Source organism: Excalfactoria chinensis, chromosome Z (genome assembly GCF_039878825.1).
Source record: "Excalfactoria chinensis isolate bCotChi1 chromosome Z, bCotChi1.hap2, whole genome shotgun sequence".
Classification (NCBI taxonomy): domain Eukaryota; kingdom Metazoa; phylum Chordata; class Aves; order Galliformes; family Phasianidae; genus Excalfactoria; species Excalfactoria chinensis.
Window position 1 is genome coordinate 11,152,945 of NC_092857.1, and position 17,576 is coordinate 11,170,520.

The 17,576-nt window shown below is 35.4% G+C and overlaps 1 protein-coding gene across 1 annotated transcript in view; it reads right to left on the reverse strand.

Moving 5' to 3' along the window:
* Positions 1–17,576, reverse strand: part of NUP155 (nucleoporin 155) — a 30,715-nt gene that overhangs the window by 1,160 nt on the left and 11,979 nt on the right. Inside the window, exons 16-34 of the mRNA XM_072359622.1 lie at positions 17,062–17,150; positions 14,858–14,920; positions 14,598–14,751; positions 13,469–13,535; positions 12,484–12,602; positions 12,180–12,283; positions 11,419–11,552; positions 9,068–9,259; positions 7,574–7,712; positions 6,766–6,901; positions 6,209–6,362; positions 5,820–5,924; positions 5,542–5,696; positions 4,952–5,081; positions 4,577–4,690; positions 3,943–4,063; positions 2,952–3,062; positions 1,578–1,714; positions 768–868 (exon numbers count right to left, since the gene is read on the reverse strand). Of these exons, the coding sequence (XP_072215723.1) occupies positions 768–868; positions 1,578–1,714; positions 2,952–3,062; positions 3,943–4,063; positions 4,577–4,690; positions 4,952–5,081; positions 5,542–5,696; positions 5,820–5,924; positions 6,209–6,362; positions 6,766–6,901; positions 7,574–7,712; positions 9,068–9,259; positions 11,419–11,552; positions 12,180–12,283; positions 12,484–12,602; positions 13,469–13,535; positions 14,598–14,751; positions 14,858–14,920; positions 17,062–17,150 (2,325 nt within the window). The remainder of the gene's footprint in view (positions 1–767; positions 869–1,577; positions 1,715–2,951; positions 3,063–3,942; positions 4,064–4,576; positions 4,691–4,951; positions 5,082–5,541; positions 5,697–5,819; positions 5,925–6,208; positions 6,363–6,765; positions 6,902–7,573; positions 7,713–9,067; positions 9,260–11,418; positions 11,553–12,179; positions 12,284–12,483; positions 12,603–13,468; positions 13,536–14,597; positions 14,752–14,857; positions 14,921–17,061; positions 17,151–17,576) is intronic.

The window sequence follows — 17,576 nt, forward strand, 5'->3', positions numbered from 1 at the left end:
GCTACTTTTTAATTATTTAGCTGTTTATTATAAAAAAATGGTTTTATAAGTCTAGAGCTTGTAAAGAAGCAATAATGGGAGAATAAATGAATCTATGAATTTGAACAGGGAATATTTGCATGTGTATTTTCCAACTCAATTACAAAAACTGATCTTAAGAAGAGTTAGAATGACACCATCTAATTCTGCACTTTTCTTCTGAGGCAGGACAATACTAACAAGTTCTGACAGTCTATTCACAAAAACTGCAAACATTAGATTCTACAGAATACAGGAAATGTATTGAGGTACATTAAGTGTTCTTCTAGTTAGCACTTTTTTCTAATACCAAATTTAAGTTCTTTCTTGTTGTGTACTAAGTTAAATTTTAGTCTTGGAGAATAATTAATTACCAGCCTTTTAAAAACAATTAGGCTGGATTTAAAAAGACCTATTTCTCACTTTTCCATGCTATTCCCAGATTCCTGAAAACATTTCTGTATTGCTCCTTAAAGTACATTGTCAAAAATCTTACAAAATAACATTGTCATTTTTTCCTGAATCTGCCACTGAGAAAATAATTTATTGAGACAGTTTAATAGGGAAGACCTTACAAATTCCCACTAGCTAATAAAAAATGAGGAGTCTTGGTAATTTCTCACCTGAAAACAAACACTAAAAATTCACCCAGAAGAAAGAAAAGCTTTTGGAATAGCTGAAGTGCACCAACACAGGATATTTTATATATTTTATTGCAAACTTCATTAGGATATAACAGCTCTTTTTACCTCATGAGTACTCTGCTTGGATCTTGTACATATCCTGACAATAATACATGAATACACTCCAAAAGATGCAAGGGCTTTTTCATTCTGTTCCAGTAGGGGTCCTAAAAGAGATTGCAAACTATTAAGATGAATATTAATGGCAAATAAACCAAACAGATCAACAGATGCATACAAATAGTTAGCCCTGATATTCATTCACTGTAACAAAAACATAAAGTTTGTGGGACTTCTACCTTAGCCTATAGTAAGCCTCTATTTTGAGAACTGTTTTGAAGTTTGAATACAGAAATTTAACTCAGTTTTCTATTTCCTACAATTCTGAAAGGAGATTTTACAACATTTTGCATTCCTTACATTAAGGGACCCATGTGAAAAGAAACCGTTCAATGTTTTAATTCAGAAAACTTGTTTTAAAAAGCAAAAATTAAAAATATAAGTTTTTGTTAATTATGCCTTTTGCACAGGCTATATTGATGACACTGAAAATTTTAGTCATGAATACGAAAGAAATGAAATTAATACATTCAAAGTTTGGCATTCCTTCTGCAACAAAACAATTCTAATCCTACTTAATTCTAAATCAGATTTAGGTGAAGTAAAAACTTAACAAAATCTAAACATCATACATGTTGTGTACAAAATCAACAAATGAAAAGCAGCACTAGAAGTCTTTAAATGAATAGCAGTAACAAAAGCTATGAAGTTGATATCTTTATACAATCACATCTAATACTATCCTATGTTTCATGACAGAGCTAGATTTTGACAATAGCTAACTATTTATTTTGTGTGTGTGGCTGTTTTCCTTACCCGTGCTTTAAACAACTGGTCATATACTTCAAGCAGCCTTGGCAATGGCACGCCAATTTCTTGCATGGTGTATGTTACAAAACCTACATCCCAGTTCAAAGCACAGACTTGTTGCTCTAGGAACTGCACTAGAAAATCTGGAGGAAAAAGTAAAATGGGATACTTAGATTCCAACTGTTAATAGCAGTCTAGCAAAAAGGTCATTGAAAAATTAGTAGCTCCAAGTCTGATTTTGTCTTTCACATCCTTGTTGTCAACTTTCACCTGAGAAGTATATGAAACCGTTTCCTACATCTATACAAGGAAAAGGATTTGCGATTCCAAACTACCTCCAAAGATGCTTTTAAGCTATCACCAATATATGAGAGAATTAGTCAGACTGAACCCAATTGTAATTCTGATATCAAATTATGTAATTAAGAGAAGTTTGTTAATTTTTGTTTCAGCACAATACACATTACCATTTCATCTGCTAGAACAGTTAGTTCTCTATGTAAAGCTACAACATATTTATCATGTTTAAGAGTCAGTAATAATAACCTGATATTGTAAAAAAGACATTACTGTAGTAAGGTAGTTTCCTGATTTTTATACAATACCAATTAGCAGAGTGTCTGAGCATCTCAAGAGCAGAAATAAACTCCAAAAGACTCACAGATCTTCTGAATTCTGTTGTTGAATTTGCCTTTGCAGTCAACAACAGATGCCTCAACAGACAGCAGAGAAATGTGGTGGCCTAGGATCTTACTACATGCTTAAGTACACATTTTGACTTGGTACTTTGACACAAACAAACTTAGTTACCTGATTTACATAGCCATCAAATGTAACAGTTGCTGCCTCCTAAGCTTCATTTACTTTCAGTTCATCGGGAAAACCTGTAAAGTCTGCTTAAATCCCTAAGTAAATTAAGGAAAAACTACAACTGTAAAACTCATAATAGTTTTGAAAACACACAACTATACTGTATTTACAAGGTTAGAGGCTACAATTTCTACTCCTCATCTAACCTCCCTCTTCTGAGTCCCTCCTCAAAGTTACTATCATAATGAACTAGTTGAAAGAACAATGTTTTGCTTCTAATTTCTTGGATAAAAAGGAAAGGCATCACCTAACTACCACAAAGATCAGCTCCATTACTACTACTGATTCAAATAATGCATTGCTCCACCAGATACAGTGAAAAATTTCACTAGAAAATATGTCAATTAAGCACCGGAAGAAATAAAATTATCAACATTCTTTCCTTTTATAAGATTGAAAAAATAAAGACTGAAATTTCTTAAGTTCCAGCCTTTTTAAAGAGACCAGAAAAATTAGAAACCTGTTCAAGTAATACATATATTTATACACTATGAAGGCTAAACCACTTGCCTAAAGGGAAGTAACGAGGCGTGCCAGCATATATTTTTCCAAGTAATGCCATCTTTAGACTAAGTGCTTGCATTCTGTCAACAGGGCTCAGAGACACACTGTCACTCAACTCTGAAAGAAAAAAAATCATTTAATGAGATGTTCAGAAAAATTCCACATTATAGATAAGTATACTGAGATACTTAAATCTACTTCAGTTCTGAAAAAATATTATGCTACGTATGTCAAAGCAAGGTCAACAGACTTAAGTGAAAGTATGCTTCCTTGAAGTTCCATACAACTCTACTTAAAAATAATAATAAAACAAAACAGAACAAACCCAAACCAGCAAACAAAGTCTAGACAACATACAAAACCATATAGCTTTTTTCTCATATCACTGCCAGTGTTGCTTGTTTTGGTACAAAACCCAAGGAAAGAAAAAGGGGAGTGAGGGAAGAGCAAATTATGCACTCATGGTAGAGATGGAGAGATTATCACGCATCAGTGGCCAGGCTTGGCAAATACTGTCCAGTACTCTGCTCCTCTACACATGGATGAAAAAAACACTGCTACCACTGCTGCTAATGTTATAAAAGCACTAAACTCCCTTAACATTCTTTACTTTTTGACATTTTTTGCCACTTTTGCCATTTAATTTTAATCAGAATTTCATAATATTGAAACCTTCAGATTAAATTTCACGTTTATCCTGAATTCCATATATAACTGGAACTAATTAAATGCTGAGATGGAACAGTATTTAAATTATCTGAAATTGATAATTCCAGCCACTAATGCAATATGCTTCAACACATTCCCCTTATGCACTCAAACAAAAGGTATAAACTTTAATGAATTATGCCTATCAAATATGTTACAGAATATTCCAGAAAGATGTATCTAACCTGAGTAGCTTATCAGTAGCAATGCTTTTTCAGTCTTAAAAGATTTACCTGTACTGTTTTCCTATAATTCTAGCTTGTAGCAGACTTGGTCCATTAAGACCTACCTTTCTCAATGATTTCTTGCCAGAGAGTTTGCACTAAGATAGGATCAGAATGACCTGCACAATGTATGATTGCAAGCTTACACTCTGAGAGCTTAAAGGGGTCAGCAAATTCTCCATAAAGCTGAAAAAAGAAAAAAAAAAAGTAAAAAAAAAAGAAAAAAAAAAAGTAATATTTCAAGTAGTATGAAGAGAAAACCTGGAAATTATTAAAATCAATTTTTCCATATCTTATGTGGTAAGAACAGGGTAACAGACATGGTATATAGAAAAGGCGTACTTTAAATAACTGTTGTCAAATACAACATAAAAATGATCTTTTATTCAGTATAAGTAGTTTAACTTCTTAAATATAATCCCTATTTTTTCCATGAAGATACAGTTAAGAATACTCCTTTCCAGTACAATGCTCCAATAAATCAAGAACTCTGAAGCTTAAAGAAAAAAGACATGGGAGTAATTGAAGACACAAGACTGAAGGAATGTCAAGAAGAAGAGTCTAAGATGGGCATTCTGAGATGAGAAATGCCCAACTATCAAATTTTCTGCTCAGCATTAGGTCATTCTTTGCACAGCATTCCCCCTTAGTCCCCAGATGTGATAAACTGACACTTAATAGAGAGAAATTTCTACCTACTTTTGTTATATCCATCAGCTCAGCATCAAGCTGGGAGATTGCATCTTGCACTGAAGGATGATGGGAATACTGCCGCTGTAATGTTTCTTGTATTTGAAGCTGGATCCTGGCAACCTTGAGTTGAAACAGTTTCAAGATTGGATTAATCTAACTTAATCAAATCTGAAGAAAACACTCAGTATTAACTTTACCTTTTTTAAGTGTAGACGGGCTAATGTCTTATCAGATTATCAACTGCTTAATTTAATCACATTGAGAGCAAAGTACAGTACTTCTGACAGATTTGGTAAAGAAAAATAAATAAATGTCATGTGTTAATGAGACCAAATGCAATAATACAAAGAAAGAGTAGCTTAAATAAATCATTTTTCTTACATCCATTTTCTCCTCTAGTTCATGTAAGAATTCCCCATCTGCAGCTATAGAGGATATGGCAGTGGAACTTTTGGCACTCAAAATAGCACGTGCAATGTATTCAAGACGCTGCTGAAGAGAAATTTCCGTGCTGCAAAACAAATATTATAATGTAAAATGATTACCTAATAAAATTATCAAAGAGTTTACTATATTCTAACTAGACCCAGGAAGTTAGCTAGCATTCATTCCTGATCTTACTGAGTGACACAGAAAACTATACTCGAACCATTTAACACTTCTTTTATGCTGGCAGTTACTGCGTTCTACTCAATCAGCTGCTCTACACAAACTATCACATTATAAAATTCTGCATCAGAAATTACTACTGTACACACTGTACTTAAAACAGGAAATACGTTGTAAGTTAATGTATGATACAGAAATTCAAACTTCTTTTTCAAAAAAGTAATGGGTCAAAAGATAATTATTCCATTAATTTAATTTTTTTTAAAATAGAAAATGACTAAAAAAAACAGGCAGTGGCCTTGGCTTTAATTTTCTTTTTTCAGCTACATCAGCATATTAAATAAATCCCATGTGATCCATACCTATGTAGGTCAGCTAATTTAGCCAGGACTCTGGCTGCATTACTAAAATTTCTGTTCTTTTCAAAGTATCTCCATAGTAAATCCATATAACGGACTTTGTTTTGGTCAATCTTAGTCATCCTCACAAGGTAAGGTTCCAGAAAGGGAGCAGTCACCTGAAAAAGTTATAAAGACAACAATTATTTTCTTGCTCTCTCTTTTAAAGCATCAGGATTACTACAATGAACTTGACTATTCAGTGGCACCATCCAATGAATTATTCCTTGAATACAGCTCACCTGTAGCAGTTTGTCAGCCAAGTCAACTTGTATCAACCAGTTGTAAAGTGCAGTACTGAAGAGTTCATCTGTTGAACGCTGAGCTAACTTTAGCATTTGTTCAAACTAAGGACAAAAAAACAAAGACAAAATCTGTTACTCCTGAAGACATTATGTTATATTAAATACAGAATATGTAAATGACAACATTTAATTTCATATGTTACTTAGATATCTTTACTTTTATTAAATCTCCGAAATAAGCCAGTACATGATAGTTCTTGACTTTTATCTGTTTTACAAAAATACCCCATGTATGGTTGTTTTATTTAAATAAATAAATGGCTCAACACTTAAAATCACACTACTTTCTAGTATACAGTCATGATTTTTTTTGTCCGATTTCTTACATGGTGTCCTGCTTCTTCATTGCTCAGCATGTTGGGGTCAGATGACAGCACTGGAGGACCTGGCTTTTTGGGTACACTGGGAGACTGGGGAGCAGCTTTACTTTGATTCACTAACTCTTGAAGGGTGTCAGTTATACACTTGTAACTGTTTAATCTGTAAATAAAGCAAAAGAAAATTAAAGCCACACAATTTTAACTACCTTCTAAATTTCATTACTGCATTCCTTTGTAGACATCATTACTGAAATAAAAATCCAAAAAGTCAAATCAAATACTTCACATGATCTAGGTTGGTCTCCAGTCATCTTTCTAACAAACACTTATATAATGACCACATCACAATGTTTTCTCTATGTATCAGTTTACCCTCTGTTTCAAACTAAGCTGTTGCCATATTAGTGATAATATGCAAGTTGGGCAAAAACATCTATACTGTGTATATTATTCTAAAATGCTTACTTGTTATTACCCTCAACGCCTTCCCCAAATGGGCTAATTTCTAGTCACTTGAAATCAAGGCCCCTACAAAATGCTAAGAAGGTATCCTGAAAACTTGCCTTTCTTGAAAAGCTTGCAGTCCAACAGCATCCTCCTCTGGTTCTCCATTTTTATAGAAATGAAGGCCAAGACCTTGGGGATCTTTCTTCTCAGCAGCAGTAAGAGACAGTTCTACCACTCCCTCATAGAAACGCACTGTAAATTAGAAGAAGAAAATTAAACAAAAAACGCCTCAGAAATTACTGTGTTAGATCTATGAGAAATCACATACTTCCACTTCTGATTGTAAAAGATCTTTGAACATACAAGTTCAGAGATACTTATGCTGATCTGTATATTAGAAAGGTTTTGCCCGTACCTAACCTGTGGGATGACTTGCAATTCTGAACTTAAATATTTGTAGAGCAGAGGCTGAAATCCTGACTGTTGAAAGAGTTATATCTGCATTTAAATACTGTGTTAGGCTCTGCTAGACAAGATAGAATTCAGAACCATCTCTCAAACAGTATGTTTGGTTTAAAACCTCATCTCTAAAAATACTACAGTTTACCTCCTGCTTACATGCAGCCAAATTTTTTTTCTGAAAACATTATTAACCACATGTATGGAACAACTGCAAACTGCACTGTGAAGTAAGTGGATGGTAATATTTTATATAGAAGTGTTCCTTTTCATTTTGCAGTTAAAACCTAGAATAGCTCTAAAAATAACAGGTTGAGAGGTACTAATTATGAAAGCTATTAGGAAATAATTTATGAGAAAACATCACTGAAGATTATTTAGGAGTTAGAAAACAACAAAAAAAGATGGTGTAAAATGATACAACAGAAACTGTTTAGCAGAGAAAGATCAGTGGTTACTACTTACCTTGCCTATATTGTGCACAAACATTGGCAAGGTCTACTTGATTGCTGATCTTTTGGTATTCTTTCAGTGACTCTCTTAGCATTTTCTCTTTTTCCAGTTTGTTTTGAGCCTGCCGAGACCGCTGAAGCAATTCATTTGCCTACATACAAACAAGGGGAAAATGGAAACTATTCATGTAACTGAGTTAGTGAGTTACAGCAACAAGATTCAAAGCTCAATCAATAAAAAACACACAAAACTCTCAAAAACACTTCCTCGTGTCAATACATTAAAGCAGATGTCCAACATATGGACTGTGTAACTGCATTAGCGACAAGGACTTTCTAGTTTCGATACTTATGAAGACAAGATTTAACCATTTCCCCTCTGTCCTCCCATCAACAGTTATTTTTGCTGAATTTAGCTAAGGAGCTTCAAATAATAGAGTTCTTCAAGATAATAATCCTCCTACAAATTCCACAGAAATAGGTAAAAGACCATGCTGAGCAAAGGCTAGAATAATTTATACATATTACCAACATCAGAAAGTCTTATGCACCATGTTCGAGCTAGAGACCCCATGAAGCCTACAAATAACTGCAAGAACTTCAAACTAAAATTCACATAATTTCCAGCATCAACCAACAAGACATTAGTTCTTATGCTCTTGAAATCACCTGAGTGCAGGTATTCACAAGATGGCAGAGTTATCTGATCTAAATCATCGGATTGTGGAATGGTTAGGCCTAGAAGGGATCTTAGAGATCACCTAGTTTCAGCCCCTCTACCATGAAGAGTAAGAATTTCTTCCTAATGTCTAATCTACACCTATCCTTTTTTAAATTAAGACCATTATTCCTTGTGCTATAATAAAGTCTGTAGCCATCTTTCTTGAAGGCCTTCTTTAAATACTAGAAGGCTGCTCTAAAATCTCCCCGGAGCCTTAACTTCTCCAAGCTGAACATTCCCAACCCATAGCCAGTTTTCATAGGAGGGTCTCCAACCCTCTGGTAGGCTTCATGGCTCTCACTCCAGCAGTTTCATATCCTTCTTATATTGTGGGGTCCAGAGCAGAACGCATTACTGCTAGTGAAGACTCGTGAGACACAGAAACACTCCCATTGACTTGCTAGCCATACCTTTTTTAATGTGACTCAGGATGCAATTGGCTTTCTGGGCTGCAACTGCGTGTTACCAGCTCCTGTCAAGGTGATCGTCCACCAGTATCCCCCCCAAATCTTCTCCACAGGTCTAGTCTCTATCCGCTCATTGCCCAGCCTATATTTGTATGTGAGATTTCCTTAGCCCAGGTGCAGAACCTTGCACACAGCCTTGCTGAGGTTCACATAGGCTTGTGTCTGGATGGAATCACTTACTTCCAGTGCATCAACCTCCCCACTCAGCTTAAAGTCCCTGGTAAACTTGATGAAGACACACTTGATCCTATTGCATACTTGTGCTTTAAAACACCCTAATGATGTGTTTTGGTGCTGCAAAATCTCTAAGTGGACTTACCTTGGAACAGACAGCATCATCAGTACTATAGAGAAGAGGACAGATGTCTTGCAAATGGGCGCTGATGCCATCAACAGCAGCATTATCTCTGATGTAACAGTTTATAAGAGAAGCAATGAGTGCTCCAGTTAACTCTTTGTCTCTAATTACCAAGTCTTTAAAAGCAGTCATCTTTAGATGCTCTTGAAGTTCCTGAAAACAGACAACATTTCATTATTTCACCAATACTTTTATGTGGATTGGAATGCAAAAATGTTACAGCAAAGTAAACTATTTCCACTTAAGTAAAGATAAACCAAAATCTAGTGACTGAAATGCATAGTGGGGAAACACATTATTTTAAACAAAGCATATATAGCAAACTAGAAAGTAGTAGGGAAAGTCCACTAGACTCTTGGATGTGAAAGGACAGTGAGAACTCTGTATAACTTCATGTAGTCCACACAACGTGTCATATCTATTTCAGTTTTCTGTGAGAAAGGTATTAACTGTTCTCCCACTTCACAGGGCACTGTCAGAACACTGTAAAACAAGTATGTCACACTTTTTAATAACAGGAATCATCTGAGTATTTTCATGAATGAATGGCATGATGCTGAATGAGATGGAATTTTTTGAAAGTGTATAATATCTAGACTCTTTATGCCTTTTTATATTGTTACATAGTTTAATCATTTTATAAAAATTGTTAGGAATATTTGCTCAAATAGAGCTAGCTAGCTGCCACTAGTATCTACTGATGACCACTTAGAACATTAAAATACTATTACAAAAACTCTGAAACTACTGCAAAGAGTGCAAAAGGTTTTATTTGTTAAGCAGCTAGTTCCTTGTCCAAGAAACAAGACGTTAGAAATTGTACTACCTCCCAAAGACAGCAGGGTGAAGACCTTCAACATTTATACATTCATTAAGTTCAAAAATTGCCCTTTTTAGTGATAAAGAATACAACTTGAAATAACCAATTCTTCTATGACTTGCTAGGACAGAATGCCTAATATTAAAATAACTAACTTCATCAAGAACTGGATGCAAATTCAGCATTAGCACAGGGTACACAGCAGTAGAACCAGTAGTTCTGTATATTGCCTATCTTGCAGACAAGATGTATGGGAACTGTTGAGTCACAGCCTGAACCACTGATTGAACTCCTGGGGAAAGGACCTAGTCAGTCCTGGGAGCACAGGTGAAGACAATTCACCTGTGTGACCAAAAGGGGGGGAGCCTGACTGCACCACTCTAGAGCTCATTTAAGCACTGACTTCCACTGGAGAAAGACCTCTTTCTGGACATCCCTCCTTGCTGAAGCTTTGCCCTGTGAACCTAGGATCTTCTGATAAGGGTAAGCAATCTTCTTCCCTTCCTTTATAGCACCTTTCCACTGTGCCAGTCCTTTCATCATCAGATCATTGTTGTAACAGTCATCCCATTGTACTGACCTGTCCAATTAGCTACACAAGGAGAGGCTGAAAAAACCTGGGTTTGTTCAGCCAGGAGGACAGAAGTGTTAGGTTGCATGGAGGGTGATCTTAATAATATTTATAAATAATTTGGTGGAGGGTGTCAAGGAGGCAGAGCTAGACTTTTGTCATTGGAGCTCAGCAACAGAACAAGATGCAATGCTAAAGGTCAAAGCACCAGAAATTACACTTGAACTACTTTTCCCCCCATTTTTTAAGGGCAGTTGAACACTGGAACAGGTTGCCCAGAGAAGCTGTGGAGTCTCCATCCTTGCAGATATCCAAAATCTGACTAGACATGGTCCTGGACAACTTGCTCTAGAGTAGACCTTGCTCAGAGCAGAGGGCAGGTATTGCCAGAGGTTTCTTACACCTCCAGGTGTTTTGTGATAGATTCTAAGCTGATGCTTATGCAAAAGTCCACTCTGAAGCCTCCACAACACTACTACTCCCCACTAATCTATTAGTCTTTCCAAAGTCTACTAACAGTAATGCAAAGAGTTAATTCCTCTAGGTTAGATAACGTTAATCTTTTTCTTTTAATGTACATCTTCCAAAATGTGTTTGGAGAAAACTTTATAAAAAAAACTATAGATTTATAACAATACTATAATTTATGAAACAGAGTAATTATTAAGTCTCAACAAAAGTAAAACTGAATCTGCTGTTAGTGATGCTTCTGATTTGCTAAAATTGGGTGATGAGATCAAAACTGTATGGTTGTCACTTAAAAATACTAGCAACCTGAATAAAAATCTATATGCAATTTAAAGTTTTTAATCTGCCTCTTAATGAGTTAAAGCAATGCACTTTTGGAAATATCTAAGCAGCAATAAGAAGTTCAAGCTTTTAAAATATGAACAATTTAAAATCAGATGATTCAGGTCGTACCTTCTGAAGCTCACCTACAACAACACTGAATTGGTGCTCACAAAGCAACTTCCATAAAGCCAATGCCTGACAGGTTTTGCGAACCAGCTGCTGGATGCCTTGAAGTGAATTCTTCTCGGTTAACTGTGCCTCCGCTGAAAAAGCAAAGAAGACCATCAGTTTGAGTCAGTATGTTTACTTTTGATGTTTCAGAATAAGTCTCCTTAAATTTCCAACATTTTAGTCTCTGTCCTTGATTATAGCTGCGCTCTCTTTCGAGGGACGTGCCTTGATAAAAATTTCTCTCCTTAAAACACTAGTTTTCTATTTCAAGATGACCTGAATGGACAGAATGGGAGAAAGAGGATGTGTCTACAGAATTGTGACTTAAGTGCATGAAAGAGAAGTGCTTTTTGAGTTCAACCACTTGCACTTTAGCTTATTAAACTGAGACATACAGTTTCTCCTTTGCAGTAGCTCAGTCACTAGATATTTCTGTGCAGAAATATCAATTCTCTTAATACAGGGATGACTTTTATCAACTACTTACACCAGCTGCAATTTAAAAACTTTCACTATCAAATTAAAAGGTGACACCAGAAGTGAAGAGACAGCAGCTTCTTGCCAGTGTTAGTTTAGACTGAGCTTTCCTTTTGGGGCACTGGTTCTGATGGAACAATATGATACTGCATGAAAGAAAAAGCAAGGTGCTCCAGGTAGGAGTACTTCAAGATCCACATGCACTTTTCCCTTATACTTTCCATTCAAAAGTAACTGCATACCATGATATTTCCGCTGGAGTTCTTGTTGCACTTGCTGAGAACTTCCACCATCAGGCCTCATGAAACCCAGGAGTCTCTGCTGCAGATTAGCTGGTGTACTGAAACTGCAATTCCAAAATAAAAGGAAATGCTATTATTACTACAAATACAGAATATTTTAATGATTAAATCTAACATCTTGTTGTTAGCATCCAAACAGCTCAAGCTGGAGACTATTTCCATGCAATGAACAGGTACACATGGGATAATTTTTCAAGAGCTGGAGGTTGAACACCACTAGTGAATTTAACATAGTGAATAATACCTCGGGTTTCCAAGGGCTCCTACTGTAGCAAACTGAGAATTTCTATCAAGAAATTCTTGTAAACCTTTGAGTTCTTGTAGCACACATTCCAGAACATGGGATGGAACACTGCTTTCTATCTGCAATAGAAAGCAAATTTCTTTATAGAAAGGGTTTAGACTCTCCAGACCTTTTTTCAGAAGCCTAGAACTTTAAACTAAAGCCAATAAAAAGACAGATGAAAGACTGTACAATAAATAGCATAATAATAACATAATCACTATATTGCCATTGACTGTAACAGACTTAAAGAGGACGGGTGACATGTAAAAAGACAACAGTCTCTGAAGAAATTCAAAGAAAGTGTTGTTTAATATTGTACCTGATAATCAAATCAGCTGTGTTTTATTATTTTCAACTCTCAACTAGAATGATTGAGCAGCACTAAGACACAGACTGTATCTGCTGCAGTCTTCCTGAGTCTCAGTTGCCTCAAAACTGGAGAAGTTTACGAAGCAGCTAATTTTACATTGCTGAAATTACTCACTTTATGATGGTATTAACAAACAAAGTCAGAAAACAGTTTAATGCTTGGATTATAAAGGAAAAGTGAAATGTAAAAATATTAATGATGAAGATGCTGGAAGACTGTTTTATGTTCCTATATAACTGCAGAAGTAATCCTAGCCAGCCAAAGCATTTTATTCTTAGGCTTTGAGTGGATAGGGTATGCAGAAATGAAAGAAGTGAATTCACTGAACAGAGAAGGAACTGGCCATTGTCAATTGGTGAAAAGCAACATTTAAAATAGTAACTCAGAAGGATTTTAAAACCAACAATTACTCTGCAATTAAGTACCCAAATACAATTTAAAAAATTCTCCCAAAACATCAAAATGACAGCTATTATTTTTTCCTTATCTGTTTATGATTTGGGAACACAAGTATATAGGGCTGGAGAGATATACCATAATAATATTAAAAATGCAACATAATCTTTTACATACTGTAACAACTTCTCGATTGCCACTTTTGAAAACTTTCTCCACTACCATGCTGCCATCCCAAATATTTCTGCAATACAAAAGAGAATTATGTTAAAAATCACAAGCATCACAAGCTTGCACATTTGTTAAATATGTCTTAAAGAAACAGCAATATATTTTGCTACAAAGTCTAAGTTAAAGATCCAAATAAAAAATTATCACTCTTAAGAAATATCAAAATTGTGTATTTCTGCATAGCACATAGACAATTAACAAATGTTTTAATTAATCAGATAATGTTACATAATAATTTACATATGGGCTAATTCTATTATCTGGAAATATAATATATGCAAATGAGTGTCGTAACAAACATGTCACCCCCATTCAGCATGGAGCAGGATATGAACCAACATATGAGGAATTCTACTCTTGCTGGAGGTATTCAGTAACATAACCCATTATTAAAGTAATACGGCCATCTTTAGTCTCTTTAAAGCTTTGTGACAGAAAAGATTTCAAGTTAGGATTTTGATCCCCATAAGCCCTGCGTTTCTGTTTTATCCTATAGGAGGAGCTCAAAGCATAAGGTAGGGTTGAAAAATAAAACAGAAATTTTCAGAGCTATGCATATCGCACTCAAAATTTAAAAAACTTTCCTGTCCTATCCATTCACTGAACATAGAACTATCAATAGAGCTGTAAAGAGAGTCTATTCTATAAACAGGTACTTAAAATGTGGAAGAGAAAGGTACTTTTAATAATCTCATTCATAGAATCATAGAATCATAGAATTAGCCAAGCTGGAAAAGACTTTGAAGATCATCAAGTCCAACCACAGCCTAACCATAGTAACCTAACTCTAACATCCTTCTGCTAAATCATATCCCTGAGCACCCCATCCCAACGGCTCTTAAACACATCCAGGGATGGCAACTCAACCACCTCCCTGGGGATTGAGAAGAGGCACTGGGAATCAGGTATCTACTCTTTCTTCCCAAAACAGAAAGAATTTTTTTCATTTGAATTAAAATTTTAATTTTAATTCATTCTTACATTCTATTAAGATTGAATTGATTGAATCACTTACAAGCATTAGGGGATGGGAAAACTATTAAATGAATTGAGTGAATTTACATGAGCACCTTACCCAATAATCCGAGCAAAGTATATGCAGATGCCATTGTGTCTTCCAGAAAATACAATCTCCGGACCCATCATACCACTGCTAATGGGTGTACCAGGGTGAGGCAAAGAATTCCCAGAAGGGAAAATGGGAGTTGACATACCAGTAGACTGTAAACCTAGGGTAAAGTTATGCAAAGGTTACTCTGATTATCCTGCATACAATAATAGAAGTGTAGCTGAAAATAATTCTCATTTCTTTCAGCAGAGGAGAGTAAAGTTTACCTGGCCCAGGTGCTGTCAGTAAGCCTGGACTAGGATATGGACTATCAACAGTCAACGGGGAAACTAAAAAGGAAAAACAAAAGAGAAATCTAGGTCTGTCTGAAAAAACACAACGCAAAAAACACTATGTGAAGTTGCCAAAACATAATAGTAAACACAGACTTTACAGGACTCTTCTGCAAACCCATTCCAACAGCTTTTATTTAATTAAACACAAAATAGCATTAATTTATGCTGAAGCCAGCGCTCCTTATCTGAGCCAAATAGATATGACTCTTTCAATAGCAGTTATGAAGCATTTTTGTTTTCAGCATTCACACAGTATTTGATGTACACAGTCTGTTCCCTTTACTGAATATTAATACTGTTCACATGGTTTTTCTTGTTTTTTTATCTTCTGACTGCCCCTGTTCCTGATGCAGGCACACATTCTGAAAGCACCCACTTTGGCTCACTTACATCTTTTCAGTGTACATCAATTTTACTTCTGAAGCACACAGCTGTGAAGAAACAGTTTTTATTACTCTTAATTCTTACATATGGTTGTTGGACACATCAGCAGCAGTACTACTTGGGACATTCACTTTAAGATTGTTTTACTGAGTGAGTCTGGTCTCAGATTCAACTAAGCATAGTCAAGTCTTCTTCAACTTAATACCTAAGCATCATAGAATATGATGAATGTGATCGCCTACAAAAATATCCATGCCCCATCAGCATGTGATGATACAGCACGGCAAGGGCATGAAATCTGGCACCTTGAAAAACTGGTGTGAAAGAATCAGTCCTTCTTGTCTTATTCACTAGAATTCTCTCAACCTTGCAACACACTACTCCCTAACCAATCTTGTTTCATTTTGAAAGCACATTCTCATTTGTACCTAGCACTGCAGTTGGCAGAATAGAAGCACACAACTGAATCACTGGACGTTCAACAGTAAGAATACAAAAGGCCTCACAGAGCTGACATCACTGCAAGGTAGTTTCTCATATGAAGTTTCAAGATGTTTCAAAAACATTCTATCAGCACTGTTTCAACCCACTGCATGAGTCATTCACAATATCAGAACCTGTATTTTACATAACAGTTCTCTACCCTTGGAACAAACGGAGTAGGCAGTAATAGAACATTATCATATTCCACGTGAACCAGTTACCTAAGCAAAATAAAAATGCACTTTGACAATGTGTTTCAAACTGACTGCAAACAATTAAAAACTTTTGTTTTCTTTTTAAACCAAGAAAACAGTGAACATGCAGACTTGGAAAGAACAGATTTATTTCTTGAAAGAGTAAACTTCAGCAAACAGAGAACTTTCCAGCATTTCTCCCACACCTTCCTTTCCCTCTCAATCTGCTCCTAGCGCCTGTTCTTTCCACACTTGCTGTCCTTTTTAAATCCTCCAATTTCACATTCTTGTGCCTTGCCTCTGTGCTATTATTCCACACCATCAGGCTTAGAAAGTGAAGTCAGTGATGCATGATAAATAGTCCGTATTCTTACTATGTCAATCATAGTGAAGAATTCTGAAGAGGATAAACTGCTCTGCTAAAACTTTATCTTAACCAGTACACCCTTCTCCAATATGTGTGCGTTTGGATGTATGTTGAAGATGGTGCTGAAATGGAATTCCTTTCTATTACTGGTAATCAAGAATTCTTCCCGAACCTGATATGTAATATTCAGTGCCACATGACAGATAAATGTAGAGTACCTTAAAATTAAGCAAGTAATTCCTGATTGAAAAGACATTAAAAATCAGCAATTTAATCGAAGTTCCAAATTAATCACTTTTAAATTAATTAATTTAATTAATCTCTATTTTTTCTTAAACCACCTGGTGTTAAATGATGGCAGATGGGATCCTTAAGAAATTGTAGCATATTGGACAAAATTCCTAAGTGGCTCCAGATTTTATGGAAAGGCCTCCACTGTCGATATGCATCATGTCACCATGACTAGGTAATACGTTTGCATTCTTATGTGGAACTGATGACCTGAGCAGAAACTAAGTGCTGAAGCAAGAGCTTTTATAAGAAAAAATCATTACAAATTACTAATTCATAATGTAAGAAGATACTCTGCTATGGACATGAAATAAACAACTGATCTTGAACAAAGGAACACATAAGAAAACAAAATGTAACATATTTAAAGGAAAAAAATAAGAACTACCTAAATCCATGAAATGCTTGTTACTCACCAGAAGAAATGGGAGAAATCAAAATAGGTCCAACATTGCTTGGAGGAGGAAGAGCTGAAGGAAATCTCATTTGTGCCTCCCCACCATACCTAAAGTTCACATGTACAGAAGAAGATTTCTCTTACTTTTATACACAGCCTGTTTAATTTTCATATATTGGAGAATCAGCTGTAATTTAATGATTCTTTTAAAACAAACTACAAAATACCAACATAACTTCAAAGAAACAGTTGTGATACTCTTTTTGGCACATGAAAAGAAAACTAACTGAATGGAAAGCATTAGTGTACGTAATGTCATAGTTCAGTAGACCACTAAATTATTTCTGTTTTGCTATCTTTTTAAGGTTTTGCTTGTATGTAAAAACAGAAAAGAAACAAGCTCATTCTTCTCTAGTCCATGAGTCATTTTTATTCATCACACTCCAATTAAGTGTTACTTGAGTATTACATGGCCCCCAAAACACTGATCATCCCTCTGCTAATTATTCCAGATACTTCCTTAAATTTAAGTGA